General features: G+C 44.6%; 1 protein-coding gene across 2 annotated transcripts in view; it reads right to left on the bottom strand.

Moving 5' to 3' along the window:
- LOC139409129 (fibrillin-2-like) overlaps positions 1-21,838 on the bottom strand; it is a 92,601-nt gene extending 70,763 nt beyond the window's left edge. Inside the window, exons 1-6 of one of the 2 annotated variants that reach the window (XM_071153870.1) lie at positions 21,737-21,838; positions 19,476-19,794; positions 10,143-10,225; positions 8,456-8,569; positions 816-911; positions 611-706 (exon numbers count right to left, since the gene is read on the bottom strand). In XM_071153870.1, coding sequence (XP_071009971.1) covers positions 611-706; positions 816-911; positions 8,456-8,569; positions 10,143-10,225; positions 19,476-19,660 — 574 coding nt within the window. In that variant the 5' untranslated portion in view covers positions 19,661-19,794; positions 21,737-21,838. Of the gene's footprint in view, positions 1-610; positions 707-815; positions 912-8,455; positions 8,570-10,142; positions 10,226-19,475; positions 19,795-21,731 lie in introns of both variants that reach the window. The other variant, XM_071153871.1, reaches the window with a different exon arrangement.
- Positions 21,839-22,720: the final 882 nt, after the last annotated feature.

Raw genomic sequence — 22,720 nt, 5'->3', positions numbered from 1 at the left:
GATAAAGCGGGGGGGGGGCAGTCTGTGTCGCCACATGATTGTGTGGCGTCTCTCATCAGAGTCCCAGGCACTGTTGTGATAATGTCTCTTTCTGTTTGAGGTTTTCATCAACTCTTAAAAAGAACCAATGGAGGTCGATAGGCGGCTTCTTTAGTGTTATAAAAAACAACGTGTTTCAGTTATAGTCCTACAGCGGCGTTTCCCAACTCCGCTCCTCCACTACCCCCAACAGCACAGGATTCTGTTGTTGCCCCTGACACGCACACCTGAGTTGAATCAGGTTTCTTTTTGACGGGTGCGACAACTAAAATGTGTGCTGTTGGGGGTACTGGAGGACCGGAGTTGGGAAACACTGATCTACACTGGAGTTGCCCATCCCTATATACACTTCAAACACTTTGGTTGTGAACACTAAATATCAAGAAACATTCCTCTGTCAACTTCAATTTATCCTCCAAGAGTCGTTGAATCGCTCTACATATCCAGCCTGTGAGCAGACACAGGGTTTATGGGATGAGCCAGGATCCTGTGTTGATAATGTAAACCGTCTATGAGCAGACCTGTGGGTTTTACAGTAGGGGTGAAGTGGGATGACTGGGAAGGCTCTTACCTCTCTCGCACTGCGGCCCAGTGAAGCCGTAGACACAGGCACATCTGTTGGGCCCAATGCAGCGCCCGCCGTTCTGGCAACCATTCTCACACACAGCTACAGAGAGGAGAGGGGAAGAGGCGTGTTAGGGTTCTGATACAGCCGGACAGAAACACACACACGATAGCCGGGGGAGTGCGGTGTTCAAAGTGAGGTAGATACTCACGCTGTCCACAGTGGTTGCCGGTGTAGCCTTTCTGACAGGAGCAGGAGTCCTCTTGGCAGCTGCCTCCGTTCATACACCTGACATTACAGCTCTGCACTGTGGGACACATACAGGGGTCAACAAACGCAGCCGGGGAAAACTTGCTACTGCTAGCCAAGAACCTCAACTCAACCAGCTGGTCTCACACACACACACACACACACACACACACACACACACACACACACACACACACACACACACACACACACACACACACACACACACACACACACACACACACACACACACACACGCAATGACCTCCAAAGGTAACTTCAACGCCTCAGGTATTTGGTTTAACTTGGAACATCATTACAGTTCAACTCTATATTTGTGTAACAAGGATCTCGTATCACTAACAGTTAGCCCAATGCCTGGCAGTGACACTTGGGTCCTGACTGTCTTTTACATACTGGTATTTGGGCTGTGACAGCTTTTTAGTTTAACTCAACTATATCACTCACTTTTCACTATTACAGTTTTGTAGCGCGCTCGACTGCAACAGAAACGTCTGGGCTGTATTTGTGTAGACCTAATTGTATTAGTCTATTGTTGAGAACTGTACTGCCACACAAGGCCCAGGCCGCAGTTTAATCAAACAGACCGTGAAGGCTATAAGTTGAGCCAGCTGTGTCCTATAGATGGGAATGTGCTGAGATCAGAAAGCTTCAATCCTGGCGGAGCAGCATTCTTAGAACTCTAAGCAGCAAGCTTTCCACAGACAGAGAGACAGACAGACAGACAGACAGACAGAGCCTTTCCGAGACAGACAGATAGACAGACAGAGACACTCAGTATATTCGGGGGGAAGTGGGGAGATGCTCTATCCAACCAGATCTGTCAGAGACCAGCCAGCCTACAGCCGAGACCAGCCAGCCTACAGCCGAGACCAGCCAGCCTACAGCCGAGACCAGCCAGCCTACAGACGAGACCAGCCAGCCTACAGCCGAGACCAGCCAGCCTACAGCCGAGACCAGCCAGCCTACAGCCGAGACCAGCCAGCCTACAGCCGAGACCAGGCAGCCTACAGCCGAGACCAGGCAGCCTACAGCCGAGACCAGGCAGCCTACAGCCGAGACCAGGCAGCCTACAGCCGAGACCAGGCAGCCTACAGCCGAGACCAGGCAGCCTACAGCCGAGACCAGGCAGCCTACAGCCGAGACCAGCCAGCCTACAGCCGAGACCAGCCAGCCTACAGCCGAGACCAGCCAGCCTACAGCCGAGACCAGCCAGCCTACAGCAGAGACCAGCCAGCCTACAGCCGAGACCAGCCAGCCTACAGCCGAGACCAGCCAGCCTACAGCAGAGACCAGCCCATAGCAGAGTGGTAAAATGAGAGGGCTTAGTCAGTCTCCCTAAAAACGCAGAACATTTCATGAGACTACTTCCACAGTAATTGATTCTGGCAGATGCCTATCTTTCTACTCAGCCTGGGTAGAACGGTACATGATGCCCATGCAAGCCGTTGATTGGAAGTTGGAACACCCTTCTCCCTCTCTCTATCTTGCTACCATCTTTAATTACTGTCATTCATCTCTTTCTCTAGCTTGCTGCCATCTTTAATTACTCTCATTCATCTCTTTCTCTAGCTTGCTGCCATCTTTAATTACTGTAATTCATCTCTCTATCTTGCTGCAATCTTTCATTACTGTAATTCATCTCTCTTTCTCTCTTGCTGCCATCTTTAATTACTGTAATTCATCTCTCTATCTTGCTGCCATCTTTAATTACTGTAATTCATCTCTCTATCTTGCTGCCATCTTTAATTACTGTAATTCATCTCTCTATCTTGCTGCCATCTTTAATTACTGTAATTAATCTCTATCTTGCTGCCATCTTTAATTACTGTAATTCAACCCTCTTTCTCTACAGGCTGTGATTCATGAGGTGGCGAGGGGATACAGCATGACTGGATTTCCTGGACCCCTTCTTCGCCTATTCAGTTTTTCTAGAACTTTCAGTTACTGTAAATGACCCAGTAGTACCATTCTGACTGACTGTGCACAGCAAACCTAGCTAACGCCCAGTCTGACTCTAGGCCTGGCTAGCGTCTCGTGCAGACACTTAGTGATGGATTAGCGTGAATGCCTTTGGACAAGAGGTTTATGAGTTTCTGTACAGGTCTGCACGGCATGGGGAAGACCGATCTTTTCTCCCCAGACTCAACCTCAGCTCAACTCAGAGCTCCAGGGCAGTGGGCCATATCGTTTAACTCCCACAGCATTCAGGCTAATCTCTAAGGCCAACAGGGAAATGAAACATGAAAAATGACTCTATTGACTGATTGCAGCGCCGAACCTCGATGCACTGCAAGGGGGAAAACAACTAGCGAGGACACAATTTCCCCCCCACAATTTTTCATGACATAATCATGCAAACGTTTCAGCTCAGGAGAATTCGTCAATTTTTCAAATGTCTCTCATCCGTTCCAGAAAAAATATTCTAAATAGGTCACAAAGGGAGGGGCGAGGGGGGGATTGGAAGAACATCAGACATGGCTGTAGACTCAGTTTACAGAACTTTTGTGTTACAGCACGTTTAGGGTTGAAGGGGTTCATGTGTTTTCTCTGTAATGGGGGGTTGGTGGAAATAGAGGGGGTGGAAGGGGGAATGATCTCACTGGCTAGACCAGCTACCCCCACCCCCAGATGAGGAGAGATGGTACATTCCTGTGACCGGTGCCTAGAATGCCACACGTGCAGGAGGTTGGGGTCCCACAGAACATGAACCACAGTGCACCTCTGTGTGGCTGCCCTGTGGGTCGGCCTGCATCCTCCACATCTGTGAGTTTTTTTTTGTTTTTTTGACGGGAGGTAAACTAGTGGTGGTGGGGTTGGAACACTGAGGGACTTTTTTGGCTGTGTTCTGTTCTGTACTGGCTTATACACAGCTCCTGGGATCAGTGACATGTCAATGTCAGGTTCACTATGGAGATGTCATACTGTGAAATACACAGGCTGGTGCTGAGACTTTGATGAACCGTGTCTGAAACGATTAACAGCATCACGTTTTTCATCGTCATTTCAAATCAATTTGGCTTATGTAAGAGTGTAGTCTGGTGAGTTTGGCTGATTCGCATTTCTGTCTTTCAGTTACGAACTTCAGCAAACACATCTGATTAGTAAAGTTATATCAAATAGGGCTGGTTTTCCAGATACAGATTAAGCCTAGTTCTGGAATAAAAAGCATTCTCAATGGAGAATCTCCATTGAAATAACATTTTATGCCAGAGCTAAATCTGTGGATTAATCTGTGCTAGGAATCCAGAATAAATTAACTGTGGCAGCGATTAGGATTTCCAAGAATGGAAGCCAAAGCTTTTTTTCTGGGGCTCTTCGGTCTGTGTCACAGATCTACAGGTATATAATACCACTTTCCCAGAGTTGAGCTGTGCTGAGCCTGTATGGACCCCGTTAGTTGACAGCTGTTTCCGAGGGACTCTGAGGTAGCGTTCACGGACATTAGAGGGTAATTATAGTTATGGGAAGAGGTCTGAGATGACTGGACTGATCCTGGACACAGCAAAGCAGATCTATTGGTCAATAGTCCTTTATATTGCCTACATTAATTGATTTGTCCGGAACCATGTCGAAACAAAGTGCTCCCTTTATGTACTGTTGTGTTGTTTCTCTTGTCGTGATGTGTGTTTTGTCCTATATTTTTATTTCATTTAGATTTATTTTTAATCCCAGCCCCCAACCCCGCAGGAGGCCTTTATTGTAAAAAGAATTTGTTCTTAACTGACTCGCCTAGTTAAATAAAGGTTAAATAAATGCACATAAAAATAACGAAAAGCAACAGCTCTCCCTTGAATACGAGATGGGTAATCTCAATAGGATTTCCTTAATAAATAAAGGATCAAAAAATGCGATGCCTGGACATGAACACACAGCCATATAACTATAGTACGTGGATAAACTCAGCAAAAAAAGAAACGTCCCCTCACTGTCAACTGAGTTAATTTTCAGCAAACTTAACATGTGTCAATATTTGTATGAGCATAACAAGATTCAACAACTGAGACATAAACTGAACAAGTTCCACAGAAATTGAATAATGTGTCCCTGAACAAAGGGGGGGGGGGGGGGTCAAAATCAACAGTAACAGTGCATTAAGAGTGGGGTAACAGTGCATTAAGAGTGGAGTAACAGTGCATTAAGTACTGCAGTGCATCTCCTCCTCATGGACTGCACCAGATTTGCCAGTTCTTGCTGTGAGATGTTACCCCACTCTTCCACCAAGGCACCTGCAAGTTCCTGGACATTTCTGGGGGGGAATGGCCCTAGCCCTCACCCTCCGATCCAACAGGTCCCAGACATGCTCAATGGGATTAAGATCCGGGCTCTTCGCTGGCCATGGCAGAACACTGACATTCATGCACAGAACGAGCAGTATGGCTGGTGGCATTGCCATGCTGGAGGGTCATGTCAGGATGAGCCTGCAGGAAGGGTACCACATGAGGGAGGAAGATGTCTTCCCTGTAACGCACAACGTTGAGATTGCCTGCAATGACAACAAGCTCAGTCCGGTGATGCTGTGACACACCGCCCCAGACCATGACGGACCCTCCACCTCCAAATCAATCCTGCTCCAGAGTACAGGTCTTGGTGTAATGCTCATTCCTTCGACGATAAACAAGAATCCGACCATCACCCCTGGTGAGACAAAACCGTGACTTGTCAGTGAAGAGCACTTTTTGCCAGTCCTGTCTGGTCCAGCAACTGTGGGTTTGTGCCCATAGGCAACGTTGTTGCCGGTGATGTCTGGTGAGAACCTGCCTTACAACAGGCCTACAAGCCCTCAGTCCAGCCTCTCTCAGCCTATTGCGGACACTCTGAGCACTGATGGAGGGATTGTGCGTTCCTGGTGTAACTCGGGCAGTTGTTGCCATCCTGTACCTGCAGGTGTGATGTTCGGATGTACCGATCCTGTGCAGGTGTTATTACACGTGGTCTGCCACTGCGAAGATGATCAGCTGTCCGTCCTGTCTCCCTGTAGCGCTGTCTTAGGCATCTCACAGTATGGACATTGCAATTTATTGCCCTGGCCTGATCTGCAGTCCTCATGCCTCCTTGCAGCATCCCTAAGGCACATTCACGCAGAAGAACAGGGACCCTGGGCATCTTTCTTTTGGTGTTTTTCAGAGTCAGTATAAAGGCCTCTTTAGTGTCCTAAGTTTTCATAACTGTGACCTTAATTGCCTACCGTCTGTAAGCTGTTAGTGTCTTAATGACCGTTTAACAGGTGCATGATCATTAATTGTTTATGGTTCATTGAACAAGCATGGGAAACAGTGTTTGAACCCTTTACAATGAAGATCTGTGAAGTTATTTGGATTTTTACAAATTATCTTTGAAAGACAGGGTCTTTCTGAGTTTATAAAGAGCTTGACCAAAAACATGCTGCTGATTTCTTCCAAGTTGTTCCGACCTCTACATTCCAGATGTGGCCTCTGAGACATAAAAGTGCTATCAATAACCTGACCAATGACTACATTTCAAGAGACCGGGTGTAATTAAGGGAAGGGAAATTGACAGTACTTCAAAACAGGTCTCCATTTAGTTTTAAGCTTGTCAACTGCAGTACATTAGTCTGTAGAGTCACCCAAAGCAGTATTGCATCTCACTTAAAGGGGAAATGCATTCAAAAACGTGATTTGCTGTGTTTTATACATATTTCCACACTATGAGGTTGGAATAATACTGTTAAATTGTGAGTTATGATAATGTCCTTTCAGTGTAAGAGCTGTTTGAAAAGTCTGCCTGAAATTTCTGCCTGTTTTGCATGGGTGGGGCTTTGGACTGCCTGATGACATCACCAGAATGTATAAGTTAATAGACCACTAACAAAGAGATTTTTCCTCTTCTATGCCAATAACAGCTTGTTTTCTGGTTACAAATCCCTCCCATTAGGCTCCTCCAATTAGGCCACACACTATAGACCACTCCCACGGAAATCCTAGCAAAATTATTGCTTGAGAAATAGCTTCTGCTAAGAAACACATTTTGTACATTTTTGACCATTTTCCCAAAAAAAAAAAATATGACAGTAAGGTACTTAATTGTTACCCAGAAATGATTCGATATTGAGATACAAAAATTGGACCTTTAAAAAGGCCTGCAAATTACTGTAGTAGGTGTCTAAAGCTTTCTGTGGTCCAACTAAATTCATGCACTGAGAACCATGTGAAAACTGAACACCCCCAGTGAAATCCCAGCTCAACCTACAGTATCAGAACATATGGAGGATTGATCTAGACAGACCAGGTTTTAATGCGTCTACTGGTCGTTATAGGATGGATCAAACATAGCTTTGTTGGACAGAAACTCCCCGGCACTAGACCGCTGACCTGTATGAATGAAACCTGTATGAAAGGTGCAACCGCTTTGTCAGAGTCATTTCCCAGAGCTGGCTGATGGGTGTATTTATGCCATGTTTAATCTTGGCAGTTACTAACCTGCGTGACCCTTGACCCCATTACATCTTCCAGAAGGCCAGAAAGAGAGAACGGTCTTTAATGATAGACACAACTCAGTGTTGAACTACAACATTTCTGGCCCGTTTGCCAAGAAGGTTGAAACGGAACAATACAATGATTAGTTTAGAATAGAAAAAACGGGACAAAACAAACACCAGACCTGGAAAATCCCAATACTGTAAGGTAGGTGTGTAAAAAGGCCATAAATCCCCTGTAAGAGAGCAGTAGCGGTGAGTGTGACAATCAGTTCGCTACAGCTCTATGGGAAGCTCCTGCCTCCAGCTCCTCTCTCTCTCTCTCTCGCTAAGGGAAATGATTTCATACTGTTTCATACCGTTTCCCATCACTAGGCCTGTCTCCAACGTTCAGCCTATGGGGGGACGTTAGCTGCTCAGATCCCGGTTTTGGGAACTGTTTTCCCAGCACATAAAGCTGGCGTCTGGCCTCTCTGGGGCGTTCGACCAGTGTGTGTGGACTGTGGAGTAGATCCTGTTTCACACCTCAGGGCCAGATGGGCCGGCCCACACTCAGTACTCAGTGTGTGTGTACGGGGGCCTGAAAGGGCTAGGCGTGATTGACGAGTCAGCCCCCGCCCAGCCAAGCAGGTGAGCATGCTACACACACTCAGTAAGTGCTGTAAAACTGTTCCTAGTGGGCTAGGCTAGGAGCCCCAGGCATGTGCATTAATCCTCCCAAACCCTTTGACCTGGAGGCTGAGTCTGGAGCGGCTGGAGGCTGTCAACCAGGCCACGCTGTCTCTGAGGCAGCATTACCCTGACATGTTATAGCCCTCTGGGGGGAGGTCTGGCCAGACAGGCAAAGCCATGGATATACAGAGTTAACTAGGCAAATGGGAACAGTCCCACTGGGCACACACTGGTTGAATCAACGTTGTTTCCACGTCACTTTAATGAAATGACGTTGAATTGTCGTCTGTGTCCAGTGGGATATTGTTATGGAACATTTGGTGGTGCCAACATGGATGTCTGATCTGTAGAGTGTCTATAGCTGTGGTGGTCCATTGTGTGTGTTAGGTTGTATTGGGTGGTGTTTGGGGTGTATTTGGGTGGTTGCTGGGAGTGGGGTTCGGGGATGTAGGGTGCTGGGTGTTAGGACTCACTTCCGGCTCCGGCTCCGGCTCCGGCCCCACAGCTGGGGGAGAGCTGGCCACTGCCGCAGGTGCACATGTTGGGTCTGGAACAGAAGCCATCACCGCACGAGTTACGGCAGATCGCTGGGAGGAGAGATAGAAGAGAAGTCAAATGTATTTCTAGATTAACTTTGGCCTAGCCAGCCAAAAAAGGATAGACTGAGCTCTCCTCTTGGCCTACTCTTTGCACACAGATTTATGTTAACTTGTTATGGATAGGGGGCAATATTTTCACGTTTGGATGAAAAGCGTGCCCAGAGTAAACTGCTTGCTACTCAGTCCCAGTTGCTAATATATGCAGATTTGGATAGAAAACACTCTGAAGTTTCTAAAACTATTTGAATGATGTCTGTGAGTATAACAGAACTCATATGGCAGGCAAAAACCCGAGACAAAAATCCAACCAGGAAGTGGGAAATCTGAGGTTGGTCGTTTTTCAACTCATTCCCTATTGAAGATACAGTGGGATATGGGTCATGTTGCACTTCCTAAGGCTTCCACTATATGTCAACAGTCGTTAGAACCTTGTCTGATGCTTCTACTGTGAAGTGGGCCCGAATGAGAGGGGAATGAGTCAGAGGTCTGGCAGAATGCTTTGAGCTCGTGACGCTCGTTCACGTGAGAGCGAGCTCTGTTCCAGTGCTTTTCTACAGATAAAGGAATTTTCCGGTTGTGACATTATTGAAGATTTATGTTAAAAACATCCTAAAGATTGATTCTATACTTCGTTTGACATGTTTCTACGGACTGTACTATGACTTTTCGTCTGAACTTTTGCCTGGACCTGCCCGCGCGTCGTGAGTTTAGATTGTGTACTGAACGCGCGAACAACAAGGAGGAATTTGGACAGAAATGATGGACTTTATGGAACAAATCAAACATATATTGTGGAACTGGGATTCCTGGGAGTGCATTCTGATGAAGATCATCAAAGGTAAGTGAATATTTATAATGCTATTTCTGACTGGCGGATATCTTCTTGGATTGTGTTGGTCTCTGAGCGCCGTACTCAGACTTTGCATGGTTTGCTTTTTCCGCAAAGTTTTTAAAAAATCTGACAGCGGTTGCATTAAGGAGAAGTATATCTTTAAATCTGTGAATAACACTTGTATCTTTTATAAATTTTTATTATGAGTATTTCTGTGATTTGATGTGGCTCTGTGCAAATTCACGGGATGTTTTGGAGGCAAAGCCAAATGTAAACTGAGGTTTTTGGATATAAATATGAACTTGATCGAACAAAACATACATGTATTGTGTAACATGTTGTCCCAGGAGTGTCATCTGATGAAGAATATCAAAGGTTAGTGATCAATTTTATCAATTTCTGCTTTTTGTGAGTCCTCTCTTTGGTTGGAAAATCGCTGTATGCCTTCTGTGACTAGTTGCAGACCTAACATAATGATATGTTCTGCTTTCGCCGAAAAGCTTTTTTGAAATCGGTCACGGTGGTTGGATTAATGATAATTTTATCTTTAAAATGGTGTCTAATACTTGTATGTAGCGGAACCCCAGTCCTAGACAGGTTAAACACTTTCTGATAAGTTCTATTTGATATGATTCATTTGATTCATACAGGGGTTTTATAGACTACCAGTGCAGAGGCAACCTGACTTTCAGTTTATAGGTATTGTGACCATAATGTCTCGGTACTTACGGACAATACACTGGTTCCCTCCAGGCAGAGTCTTCCAGCCAGGGCAACAGTAGGAGTGGAAGCGAGAGCCACACACATTGGGCCTGCAAGACAGGGAAAACAAACTCAGTACTCAACAGAGCCCCAATATAATTTAAGAAAATCCTTCAACAAACACACATGGGCATGAGTTATTTTTCAAGCGCTCACAGACCCTGGCGACTTTTGCTTTCATTCTAAACAGCTCCAACGTTGACGGTAGGCATTTCTTGTATGGCTGACACGAAAATACCAGTTTGTTTTTAGACATACTCAATGTAAACTTCCCAAGAAACAGCAGATATATATAAACCCCTTTCTCTAAGCCTCCCTGGTCCCTGCTCTTCTGGCTAAAGTCCTGCACCTCCTGGAGTCCAGGTTCTGCCTGCTGATTGATCGGGAGGCTTAAAAAAAAAGTGACTGGACAGGAAGCTGCCCTGATCACTGACACATATACGAGTCATCAAACAGCTCAGGGAGCGACTGACTGGTCTTCCAGATTAGCTACAACATCCCCCTGAGGGACCATTCCAATCACATCCACACATAACGGACCTGGCCTCAAGTACTCTAACTACCTTACGGAGGTAGTGACTCAGACCTCAGTCAAATCAAATCAAATCAAATGTTATTTGTCACATACACATGGTTAGCAGATGTTAATGCGAGTGTAGCGAAATGCTTGTGCTTCTAGTTCCGACAATGCAGTAATAACAAGTAATCTAACTAACAATTCCAAAACTACTGTCTTGTACACAGTGTAAGGGGATAAAGAATATGTACATAAGGATATATGAATGAGTGATGGTACAGAGCAGCATAGGCAAGATACAGTAGATGGTATCGAGTACAGTATGTACAAATGAGATGAGTATGTAAACAAAGTGGCATAGTTTAAAGTGGCTAGTGATACATGTATTACATAAGGATACAGTCGATGATATAGAGTACAGTTTATACGTATGCATATGAGATGAATAATGTAGGGTAAGTAACATTATATAAGGTAGCATTGTTTAAAGTGGCTAGTGATATATTTACATCATTTCCCATCAATTCCCATTATTAAAGTGGCTGGAGTTGAGTCAGTGTCAGTGTGTTGGCAGCAGCCACTCAGTGTTAGTGGTGGCTGTTTAACAGTCTGATGGCCTTGAGATAGAAGCTGTTTTTCAGTCTCTCGGTCCCAGCTTTGATGCACCTGTACTGACCTCGCCTTCTGGATGATAGCGGGGTGAACAGGCAGTGGCTCGGGTGGTTGATGTCCTTGATGATCTTTATGGCCTTCCTGTGACATCGGGTGGTGTAGGTGTCCTGGAGGGCAGGTAGTTTGCCTCCGGTGATGCGTTGTGCAGACCTCACTACCCTCTGGAGAGCCTTACGGTTGAGGGCGGTGCAGTTGCCATACCAGGCGGTGATACAGCCCGCCAGGATGCTCTCGATTGTGCATCTGTAGAAGTTTGTGAGTGCTTTTGGTGACAAGCCGAATTTCTTCAGCCTCCTGAGGTTGAAGAGGCGCTGCTGCGCCTTCTTCACGATGCTGTCTGTGTGAGTGGACCAATTCAGTTTGTCTGTGATGTGTATGCCGAGGAACTTCAAACTTGCTACCCTCTCCACTACTGTTCCATCGATGTGGATAGGGGGGTGTTCCCTCTGCTGTTTCCTGAAGTCCACAATCATCTCCTTAGTTTTGCCCTCACCTCCTCCCTGTAGGCCGTCTCGTCGTTGTTGGTAATCAAGCCTACCACTGTTGTGTCGTCCGCAAACTTGATGATTGAGTTGGAGGCGTGCGTGGCCACGCAGTCGTGGGTGAACAGGGAGTACAGGAGAGGGCTCAGAACGCACCCTTGTGGGGCCCCAGTGTTGAGGATCAGCGGGGAGGAGATGTTGTTGCCTACCCTCACCACCTGGGGGCGGCCCGTCAGGAAGTCCAGTACCCAGTTGCACAGGGCGGGGTCGAGACCCAGGGTCTCGAGCTTGATGACGAGCTTGGAGGGTACTATGGTGTTGAATGCCGAGCTGTAGTCGATGAACAGCATTCTCACATAGGTATTCCTCTTGTCAGAGAGTCGAATGAAAGGGCAACACTGTAGTGTATACAGTGCATTTTCCTTTGGAATTCATCCAACACTGTAGGACAATATTATAACCAGGGGGTGGAATTCACAGAGAGCTATAGTAAACTGAATCTCAGCAAAAAGGTGGATTAGGGCTGTTCTAGATGCATCCATAACTAAGGGAACATCTACTTTTCCTTCATGCAACACAAGATGATTGTCCGCCTCCTCTTCCTTTCTAGACATTAACCGGTGTCTGTCAGTCACCTGGGAACAGACTAGAGCAGCTGTAGTTTGGATCGTTAGGACAACAGAAAGGAGAGCACACCTCCAACAGCATTACCAGATGGCACAAACACAGAAAATGAGGGAGGGTGGGAGAAAGAGAGAGCGAGGGAGGGAGAGAGAGCAAGAAAATAGAAGGGGGAATGGAAAGGGTAAGGGAGAAAGAGTGAGGCAGAGAAAAAAAAGAGATAGAGATAGAAAGAGAGAGAGATTGAAGAGGAAAGGAGGGGAAAGGAGAGATGTAATGAAATAAAGGTTAGGAGGTAAGAAAATACAGAATTTAGGGACGGGGACGAGGGATCAGTAGGAGGTAAAGGAAAACAGGTTTATGTTAAGGAGATGGAGGAGGAGGAGGGAGCAGAAAACAGAGCAGCAGATATGGAAACAGAGAAAGGGGCAACACTAGCAACCAGAGGCGAACCCATGAGGGGCTGCACTTCTGGGTCATAGGCCTACACAAATCTTGAGGGGGCTTGAAAAATGCTGTTTTGACATACACGAACAGCGCAAGAGTGCAACATTCCAACAATTAATGCGGCAAAACTGCTTGCATGCCACAGTCAATCATCTCTCTACACAGGTTAGCAATTCCTCCGCTCATTTAAACCTGGATATGCCAATTGACAACATGGCCCAGCCAAACCAGGGTCAACCCAGTAATCCCACACATATCGGTTTGGCTGGGTTTGTTGTTCCTGCGCTCTCCTTCAGGCTAACCCCGGCCTCCTTACAGGAGGAGAGTACAGAGAAGTTCAGCCCTTGGGATTTGCCTCAATATTGAAACGTCATGCTGTTTTCAGCACTCAATTTAAAGAGGATTAGCTGGCTGAAGTCTTTGATGTAGCCTCTTGGTCCATAGCACTCTCATTATAATTCATTAATAGTAATAAAACAAAGATGACTGCACACAGCACAGTAGCCAGGAGAACTATTAAACCCCCAAAACAAAAGCACATTCTATTGTGACCTAAAAAACCCTTGGTTTAGATTGAGAGATTGTTCTAGATTTCCGATACAGCAGCGATGGTATGGAACTGGAAAAGTTGCTGTCAATGAGGTCAAATGGGACTTGGTATAACCCTAGTGAAATACTTTCAGAGCCCAACTGTTAGGAAAATACCTTTACCCTGGTGTTTTCCAAAGGCTTAGAGCTCAAAGGCTTTTTAGAAGAAACATTTCATTGCGTCTGTGTTCTCTAGGACGTTCCCTCTTGTTTAATAGTGTAAGATGGTGAAAGACACGACAGAACCTCAAACGGACCAGATCTTCAGACTTTTTCTCAGTCCTTTGATCTTACAGACCAACATATAATCTAGAGGCCTTCTGGGGGCCACAGGCTCCTGGCTAGAAAGTGCAAACTCAACAGTTATGAGACAGAGTGCCAGAGGCTCTTCACATGGAGGATTCCAGGGGAACAGAAGGTCAGAGCCAGACAGTTCAGAGGCACAGAAGGGGCCATGCTGGGACTAGTGGGAAATTAGCTGGGCCGATGGGGGGCTGTAAAGACCACAGACTGGATTTCAGGCCAGGACAACTTTAGGTCAGTTGGAGGAGGTAATCCAACTGGGAAAAGGGGGATGGGGGCTACAAACCCTTCTAAAGGTCAGAGGTCAGCTCACCGGCATTTGACCCTGTCGGTAGATTGCTACCCTTTTCTGACCTAAGATATTTGGACTTGCTTCTTTGTTAGATCTGGAGCTGATAGGATTCACTGAGTTCATCTTCATAACTCTGGGAAGTTGTTTGGCCTGCTTTAGTGTTAATTCTAAAAACGCCTGAGAACGTTTTTTTCTTATCTAAAGATGGCCTGATTCTCTCACTTGACTAATTTGAACCCTGAGCTCATACTGTACTGGTGTAAAAGGGGGCTGAGATACAGTAGCAGTCAAATGTTTGTACCCACCTATTCATTCAAGTGTTTTTCTTTCTTTCTTTTTATTACTATTTTCGACATTGTAGAATAATAGTGAAGAAATCAAAACTATGAAATAATACATATGGAATCATGTAGTATCCAAACAAGTGTTAAACAAATCTAAATATATTTTATATTTGAGATTCTTCAAAGTAGCCACCCTTTGCTTTCATGACAGCTTTGAACACTCTTGGCATTCTCTCAACCAGCTTCATGAGGGAGTCACCTGGAATGCTTTTCCAACAGTCTTGAATTAGTTCCGACATATGCTGAGCACTTGTTGGCTGCTTTTCCTTCACTCTGCGGTCCAACTCATCCCAAACCATCTCAATTGGGTTGAGGTCGGGTGATTGTTGGGGCCAGGTCATCTGATGCAGCACTCCGTCAATCTCCTTCTTGGTCAAATAGCCCTTACACAGCTTGGAGGTGTGTTTTGGGTCATTGTCCTGTTGAAAAACAAATGATAGTCTCACTAAGCGAAAACCAGATGGGATGGCGTATCGCTGCAGAATGCTGTGGTATCCATGCTGGTTAAGGGTGCCTTGAATTCTAAATAAATCACAGACAGTGTCAGCAGCAAAGCACCCCACACCATCACACCTCCTCCTCCATGCTTCACGTTGGGACCACACATGCGGAGACCATCCGTTCACCTACTCTGCGACTCACAAAGACACAGCAATTGGACAAATTTGGACTCGTCAGACCAAAGGACAGAATTCCACCGGTCTAATGTCCATTGCTCGTGTTTCTTGGCCCAAGCAAGTCTCTTCTTATTATTGGTGTCCTTTAGTAGTGGTTTCTTTGCAGCAATTTGACCATGAAGGCCTGTCTTCTCTGAACAGTTAATGTTGAGATGTATCTGTTACTTGAACTCTGTGAAGCATTTATTTGGGCTGCAATCTGAGGTGCAGTTAATTGCCGATTTCTGAGGCTGGTAACTCTAATGAACTTGTCATCAGCAGCACAGGTAACTCTGGGTCTTCCTTTCTTGTGGCAGTCCTCATGAGAGCCAGTTTCATCACAGTGCTTGATGGTTTTTGCGACTGCACTTGAAGAATCTTTCAAAGTTCTTGAAATTTTCCATATTGACTGATCTTAATGTCTTAAAAGTAATGATGGACTGTCGCTTCTCTTTGCTTATTTGAGATGTTCTTACCATAATATGGATTTGGTCTTTTACCAAATAGAACTATCTTCTGTATTCACTTTTAACAAGGCACCTGTTAATTGAAATGCATTCCAGGTGACTACCTCATTAAGCTGGTTGAGAGAATGCCAAGAGTGTGAAAAGTTGGGTGGCTACGTTGAAGAATCTCAAATATCCAATATATTTTGATTCGTTTAACACGTTTTTTGTTACTACGTGATTCCATATATGTTATTTAATCGTTTTGATGTCTTCACTATTATTCTACAATGTAGAAAATAGGCCAAATAAAGAAAAACCCCAGAATGAGTAGGTGTGTCCAAACTTTTGACTGGTACTGTATATACCTCTCACTCTCTGGGTTAGTGGGTTTAGAGGGAGCAGGACGAGGGAGGGCGGTCTGCATGGGCCAAGCAAAGTCCGAATGGGCATAATTGTTCTCCGTAAGAATAACCATCAAGTGTATTGTCCAAGTTTTTTCTTAGTTTTTTTATGAGGCCCATGTGAATTATGGCCAAACTTACGATGTATGTGATAAACTATAACGATAGGCAGAGTTGTTGCGAAACTTGAATCCCTCCCGTCAACTCCATAAACAAAAAAACCATACATACATTGTGTCCTAGGGCAGATGGAGCGGATAGATTTCTTGTTTTGCCTCTTTCTTCAAGGATGACAGAAAATCTAAACCACATTAGCTCGACCACATGCCACATGTACCCCCTGAAATGGAGGTTCTGTCTTTTAGGTCTAGCCTGAATGTATGCATAAAATGCAGACACATAAAAAATGAAAGGAACTCTAATGCATAAAAAACAAAATGGGTCATCCTTCATACATTCCAAATGTTCCTCTCAGACTTAGCGAGCTTGCCCTTCCTTCCTCTTCCCCTCTTCAAAATACCAGCTGATGTATCTAAAGCTTTATTGGAGAGAACGACCGGAACATTCTAGAATATAGGAATTATTTTCTTATGGGTTAGTTAGGCATGTACCGGGGAATCCTCTGGGGAGAGCAAGTACTCCATCCAATTTACCTTGGAAGGAACCTGGGTGGCTGAATGCACTTCTCTACTTTGAGAAAGACTACCAAGTGAGTGAACGTCCAAAGCATCTCCCCTGAGCAGAGTTTTGGCTGCCTAGAAGTCCCAGTCTGGACCTCTTTCCTCCCTCTTCACATGCAGGAGACCTTATTAGCCTGCCTGAAAGGCTGTTTCGTTCGTTCGTTCTTTCTGGCATGGCTGGTTATGAGCCACAAACTCACTATTTATTTTACTTTTCTTCGCCCCACATCTCTCTCCCTCTCTCCCGTCCCTCTCTCTCAACCTAGAGCCCACCACTTTACAGAGCCTCCCAGGTTGTACAGTATAGTTTCAAGGTAATTGAGGAGGTCCCAGGACCCGGGCCCATGCTATTATCAGATTCCACCCATGTGTAGACGTCAAATTGCACTCTGCCTAGGAAGTCAATAAATCAGACACACTCAACATCAGCCAGTCCAACAACAAACCAGCAACAGTAGAGTCTGAAACCCTGATATGTGTTCACACAACAAAGTGTAATGACCACCATTAACATAATCTCTCTCCCAGAGAGAATCTGATGCTGTACAGAATGTGTAATGACCACCATTAACATAATCTCTCTCCCAGAGAGAATCTGATGCTGTACAGAATGTGTAATGACCACCATTAACATAATCTCTCTCCCAGAGAGAATCTGATGCTGTACAGAATGTGTAATGACCACCATTAACATAATCTCTCTCCCAGAGAGAATCTGATGCTGTACAGAATGTGTAATGACCACCATTAACATAATCTCTCTCCCAGAGAGAATCTGATGCTGTACAGAATGTGTAATGACCACCATTAACATAATCTCTCTCCCAGAGAGAATCTGATGCTGTACAGAATGTGTAATGACCACCATTAACATAATCTCTCTCCCAGAGAGAATCTGATGCTGTACAGAATGTGTAATGACCACCATTAACATAATCTCTCTCCCAGAGAGAATCTGATGCTGTACAGAATGTGTAATGACCACCATTAACATAACCTCTCTCCCAGAGAGAATCTGATGCTGTACAGAATGTGTAATGACCACCATTAACTGATGCTGTACAGAATGTGTAATGACCACCATTAACATAATCTCTCTCCCAGAGAGAATCTGATGCTGTACAGAATGTGTAATGACCACCATTAACATAACCTCTCTCCCAGAGAGAATCTGATGCTGTACAGAATGTGTAATGGAAGACTTTCCAATGTCATGTCATTATGTTGTGTGGGGAGGGGACCATGGATAATTTGTATATGTTGGGTGCAAATACTTTACTCTATAAACAATGGTGGAGTTGAACAAAATGATGGGAAAAGTCCACTGGGTATGTTACTCGCCATGAAAACTAAGGCAATCGTTTAATGCGAACAGCACGAGTTTATGCAACTGTTGCATTCGCTGCAATATTATTTCATATCTAATCTAATCTTGACACCATGCAACACAGTTCTGCTTCACTGAGTAGATCAGAGGATAAGATTGCCAGACCAGAGCTACATGTGTAGTCAACCACAGAGTGAATGTGACACAGGTCAGGCCTGAAGTGGCCTTGTGCCTAGCTGGTTCACAGACAAAATGGCTCCATTGAGACTTGTTTGGCTCTCAGATATACAGGGGATCCATTTACGTCCAGCAGAGAGGTCCAATGGCTACCAAATTAATCACACTGACTGACAACGCAGACACGTCTGTTTGTTCTGTGCAGCGTGAATCATTACTGAACATTTAAGAAAACAGCAAGTCAGTCCTATGTGTGCGTTACCCTACCCAGGTCCTGCACTGTAATGTTATACTATTTCATTCCATGATGGCTTAGCTCTCTCTCTCTCTCTTTCCCTCTCCCTTTCACTCCTTTTCGCTCTGCCATGAGTTCTGTTGTTTTGTCACCTGCGAAAGTGAAACAAATGTCCCTTGTCGTGGCCCCCAGAACGATCTGAATACTCCCTTCCCCGCGTTGGGGCGCAGGGGAGCCATAAGCAGGGACAGATGAGAGACTGATTGGAATAACTGATGCAAACATTTGAGAATCGTCCCAACAAAACATCCTTTGTTTTTCCAAAAGGAGGAAACGTACAGTAAAAGCTTGCCGTCCTCCATTGACAGACATCCCACCCAGTCCCTGGGGAGATTGGGGAGGGGGGGGGGGGGGGGGGTTGAGGGGAGACGGTAGGGATGATGATGGAGAAGAAGGGAGGGTTCTGTGGTTTCTATAATCCACCCCACTGAAACACTCGAACACCACCCCCGTTTGTGATTTCCCAATTGACTGCCCATTTACCCCCACTACGAGTGATTCGCTCAAAACAGTCTTGCTAATAAACTTTCCCCTGCAGTCTTCAGCTGTGTTCTCCAGCTAATACGCCTAACAGAATGCCTACTTGCCTAGATTTGGGTCATTGCGTTCACTCGACAAACCTTCATGAATGACCCAACCCCTTTCCCTAGACTCTGACATGAAAATGCCATTTTGCTGTAAATACTCAAGTATCTCTCAATGTTGCAAGCAACCTTTTAGCTTCGAACATGTGCTGTCTTTGGGAGAACAATGATGTATTCAGCATTATTTGGCTGTAGTAAGGCTATGTTGGCCTTAGCCCAGGAAGCACAGCAGTGGAGGAAAGAGTTGCCAAGACAGCTCAATGGGGAAAGCTAGCCATAAACTAATTGTCCAACTGTCCACATTCTAAACCTAATTATATTACCATGTTTCAGTGGAGCAGTATGGTTGAACTCAAAGACAGACAACCACCCAAATGCTCTTTGTGTCAATCAACATAAAGAATTTGCAGTTCCTGCCTAAACAAAACTCAGCAAACAGAGAACTCCAGAAACTAAACTCCTTACCCTCTGAGTGTCTCCTGGCCTCTCCGGCGAACCCTCTGCACCTCCCTCTCGTCCACCTTCCCCGTGAAGCGGCTGGCTTGGTACCCTCCATCTCCCGCTCCTGCCTGGCCATACGCTGTGTGGACCGCGGCCCAGCAAACGGCCGCCCATCCCAGCAGCAACCGGGCCAGCTTCCCTGCTCCCATTAGCTGCTCTGTGTGTTTCTGCGTAGCCCTGCTGCTGAAGACTACTGGATGATGTCGCTTCCTCTTAGTTGACGAGTTACACTCACGTATCTGTGGACCTGTCCCAGTCCCAGTATGCACTCCAGGGTGGGGGGCTGGAGGGGGCAGACACAGGAACGTACATCAGGGTTTTTGGCCTCCCGCAGACATGTCAACCATCTGAACACAAGAGTATGGGCTACAAGAAAGGTACTTAGAGTGGAATGTGTGCCGTTTCAAGTGGGCAGAAAAAGTAACGGGTTGCAGTGCCAAATAACAGTGAAATGTATTTTTTATTGTGAATTTTTAATTGTGAATTGTTGAAAAGTCAACTGTTTTATTTAGAGTGCCCCCCTTTCCCCAAACTCCCCACCCCTCTTTCTCCCTCCTCTCACTCTTAAATTTGGAAGGGCTTCAGTTATTCCTCATCAACATCAAATTAATTTCTAATAACTTACCTGGACGTTTACTTTTACAAGTCTGTTCTGACTGCATTAGAACATATTAAGTAGAAAAATGTTCAAGTTCTCTCATTAAAAGTCAGCTTTAAGACTGAATGATGGGCCCCCAGTGATATATAACCACAGTTTAACCCACATCAGGGGGTTACAGAGCAGGAAGGAGAGATTTTCCCTTCAATAATGGAAGACAGTTATTGGAAGAAAAGGAGAAGAATAATAGACTCCATCCCTGACTCCAATCAAATGTAATGGTAGATGAGTGATAAATTATTGGTAACAATACTCTCCATTCCTTCCCTCCACCCCTTTCTTTATTTCTCTCTCTCAGACTCACAGACACACACAGCAAGCACACACACAGACAAACAAACTTGAATTTGCTTTACATAAAATATAATGTTGAAATGTTGTAGCAAGAAATCATTATACACATTTCCTTAGATTCCTTACGCAATTATTATCATCATGTGTCATCCAATTTGTAATATACAGAAAGTCATCTACTAGAAAGTCTACATAGAAAGTCTACATAGAAAGTATTCCGATTTTTTTCCTCTTTCACAAATTTGATAGGCTACAACGACATCCTTGGTGGGGGGAAAAGTTAGTGTCTTCATTTACAGACGGCTATGAGAGGGAATCAATGTGGGCGCGATCAATCCGCCAGACCGAACAAAGAAAAATGCCTGATCAATTACCTATGGATAGGTCACTAATTACCACAGCCACAAAGTCATAATTCCCGCCCATTTATACAATTTATCTTCTTAAAATCTGGTTTTAAAACTAACCCTAACCTTAGTCAAAACCTTAACTACCCTGCTAACCTTATGATTAACCCTAGTCTTAAAATTAAGACCAAAAAGCACATATTGACTTTGTGGCTGTGGTAACTAGTGACAACCCAGTGCAACCTTTCTCGACTCAAACGTCAAATGACCCGTAAACTGTTTCCATCGCAAGAAATACACATAAAACGTAATTCGGTTAAAATGCATATGCAACTTTATTCACCTTTGTATTAACTATGAAAAAAACGTTCCATAAAACGACAGAAAAAAACTACATAGAACAGTGAAATTAACAATATCCAACGGGCTAAACATTTTGGCACTATAATGAAGGCATTTTCTCAGCAACTTTTTGAATGGGAGAAAATCGGCAACATGACCTCGAAGTGGACGACAAAAGGTATAATCTCTTGAAACAAAGTTGCAAAGTAATACAGTAACAATGCTTGATAGTAGGCTATAACCACACCTTTCTTGTGTGAAATATCACAAAACAGCATTAATACTCCTAAAGAATGTACAACGAACCTCGGCTCGTAAATCGGCTAATGACAATTTAGCAGCCACTAAAAAATACCGGTAAAACAGATGTAGCAGCCTTGCCTAAAACAATCCTAACCGAAACAGTTTTTATATTTCCTTTCAACCATTCACCTTTTCAATAAGCAAGTAAATGCACCTCACTTTTGCTTTATAACACATGCAAAACATTTATCAACTCGGGTAAAACACCCCTAGGCCTATGCAACGTAATAGTTAATTATTGATAACCAGTGTCATAAATCAATAGTAGCACAATACCTTACAATTGTTGCAGTGCCTTGAAGTCGAGGAGCCCTGAGTCGAAATTTGAAATGAGATATGTGCTCCAGAATGGGATATTGAACTATAGCCTTGTGAGAAGAAGAGAAAAGTTAGGGAATTGCCCTGATTGGAAGAGGGGAGGTGCTTTTTTAAGACACACAGAGAGGGGGGTTACTAACGGACCACAGGACAAACCCACATTCCCGTAAGACTCCACTGTTATAAAGGGTGGGCAAGTATTCAGACAAACCTCTGACATCGTTTTCCAAGTACTTTCCTTCATACCGGTGTAATGAAGTCACGTCTAATAAAGCAAATGGTCAATTAGATGAAAGCAATTAGTCTACTAATAATCCTCAACCTATGGAACATGTTAAAAGATACCTAACCTATTGGCCAGGTTAGTTTATGTATAGAATTCCATCCTTACCTCCCCAAAAGGTTGGTATAGTTCGTGGTTTTTGATTACTTTGTCACATGGAAGTGATTTGTGAACATTTCCAATCAAATGGAATAAGATCGTTATGTCTTTAAAGTCGGTGGACCCCCCATGTCATTTATCACAGGCAGTTTAGTACATTTACATTGAAACCACATTGAAATGACATGTTATTGCTATATTGTATGTATATTGTGTGACAAGTTTACGCATTCTATTTAGAAAGCGTTGCTTTTTATTGCAGTAGCCCAAGGGCAGTGATTGACGTATCCTTATGCATTGCTGTGACTGTTGATAGGAAGTGGACCAAATTAACTGGGGGCCTTGCCATCTGGGTGGTATATTGAAGAAGCAGCTGAGCACATCCCAAATGTTGGGGCCTACAGAGTTGACGGATACCCCGTGTTTGTCTAAGGAAACAGGTTTAGAAAACACAGCAAGCAGTGTTTGTCAGGACTGCCCTAAAATAGTCTCCTCACCACTCCTCACCATGTTTCGTAAGTTGGTTGTAAAATACTGTCTTCACACAATGCATGAAAATGCTGAA

The sequence above is a fragment of the Oncorhynchus clarkii genome, chromosome 5, assembly GCF_045791955.1.
Source record: "Oncorhynchus clarkii lewisi isolate Uvic-CL-2024 chromosome 5, UVic_Ocla_1.0, whole genome shotgun sequence".
Classification (NCBI taxonomy): Eukaryota; Metazoa; Chordata; class Actinopteri; order Salmoniformes; family Salmonidae; genus Oncorhynchus; species Oncorhynchus clarkii.
Note: the sequence above shows the minus strand (reverse complement) of the source record. Positions and strands in the feature narration are given on the sequence as shown.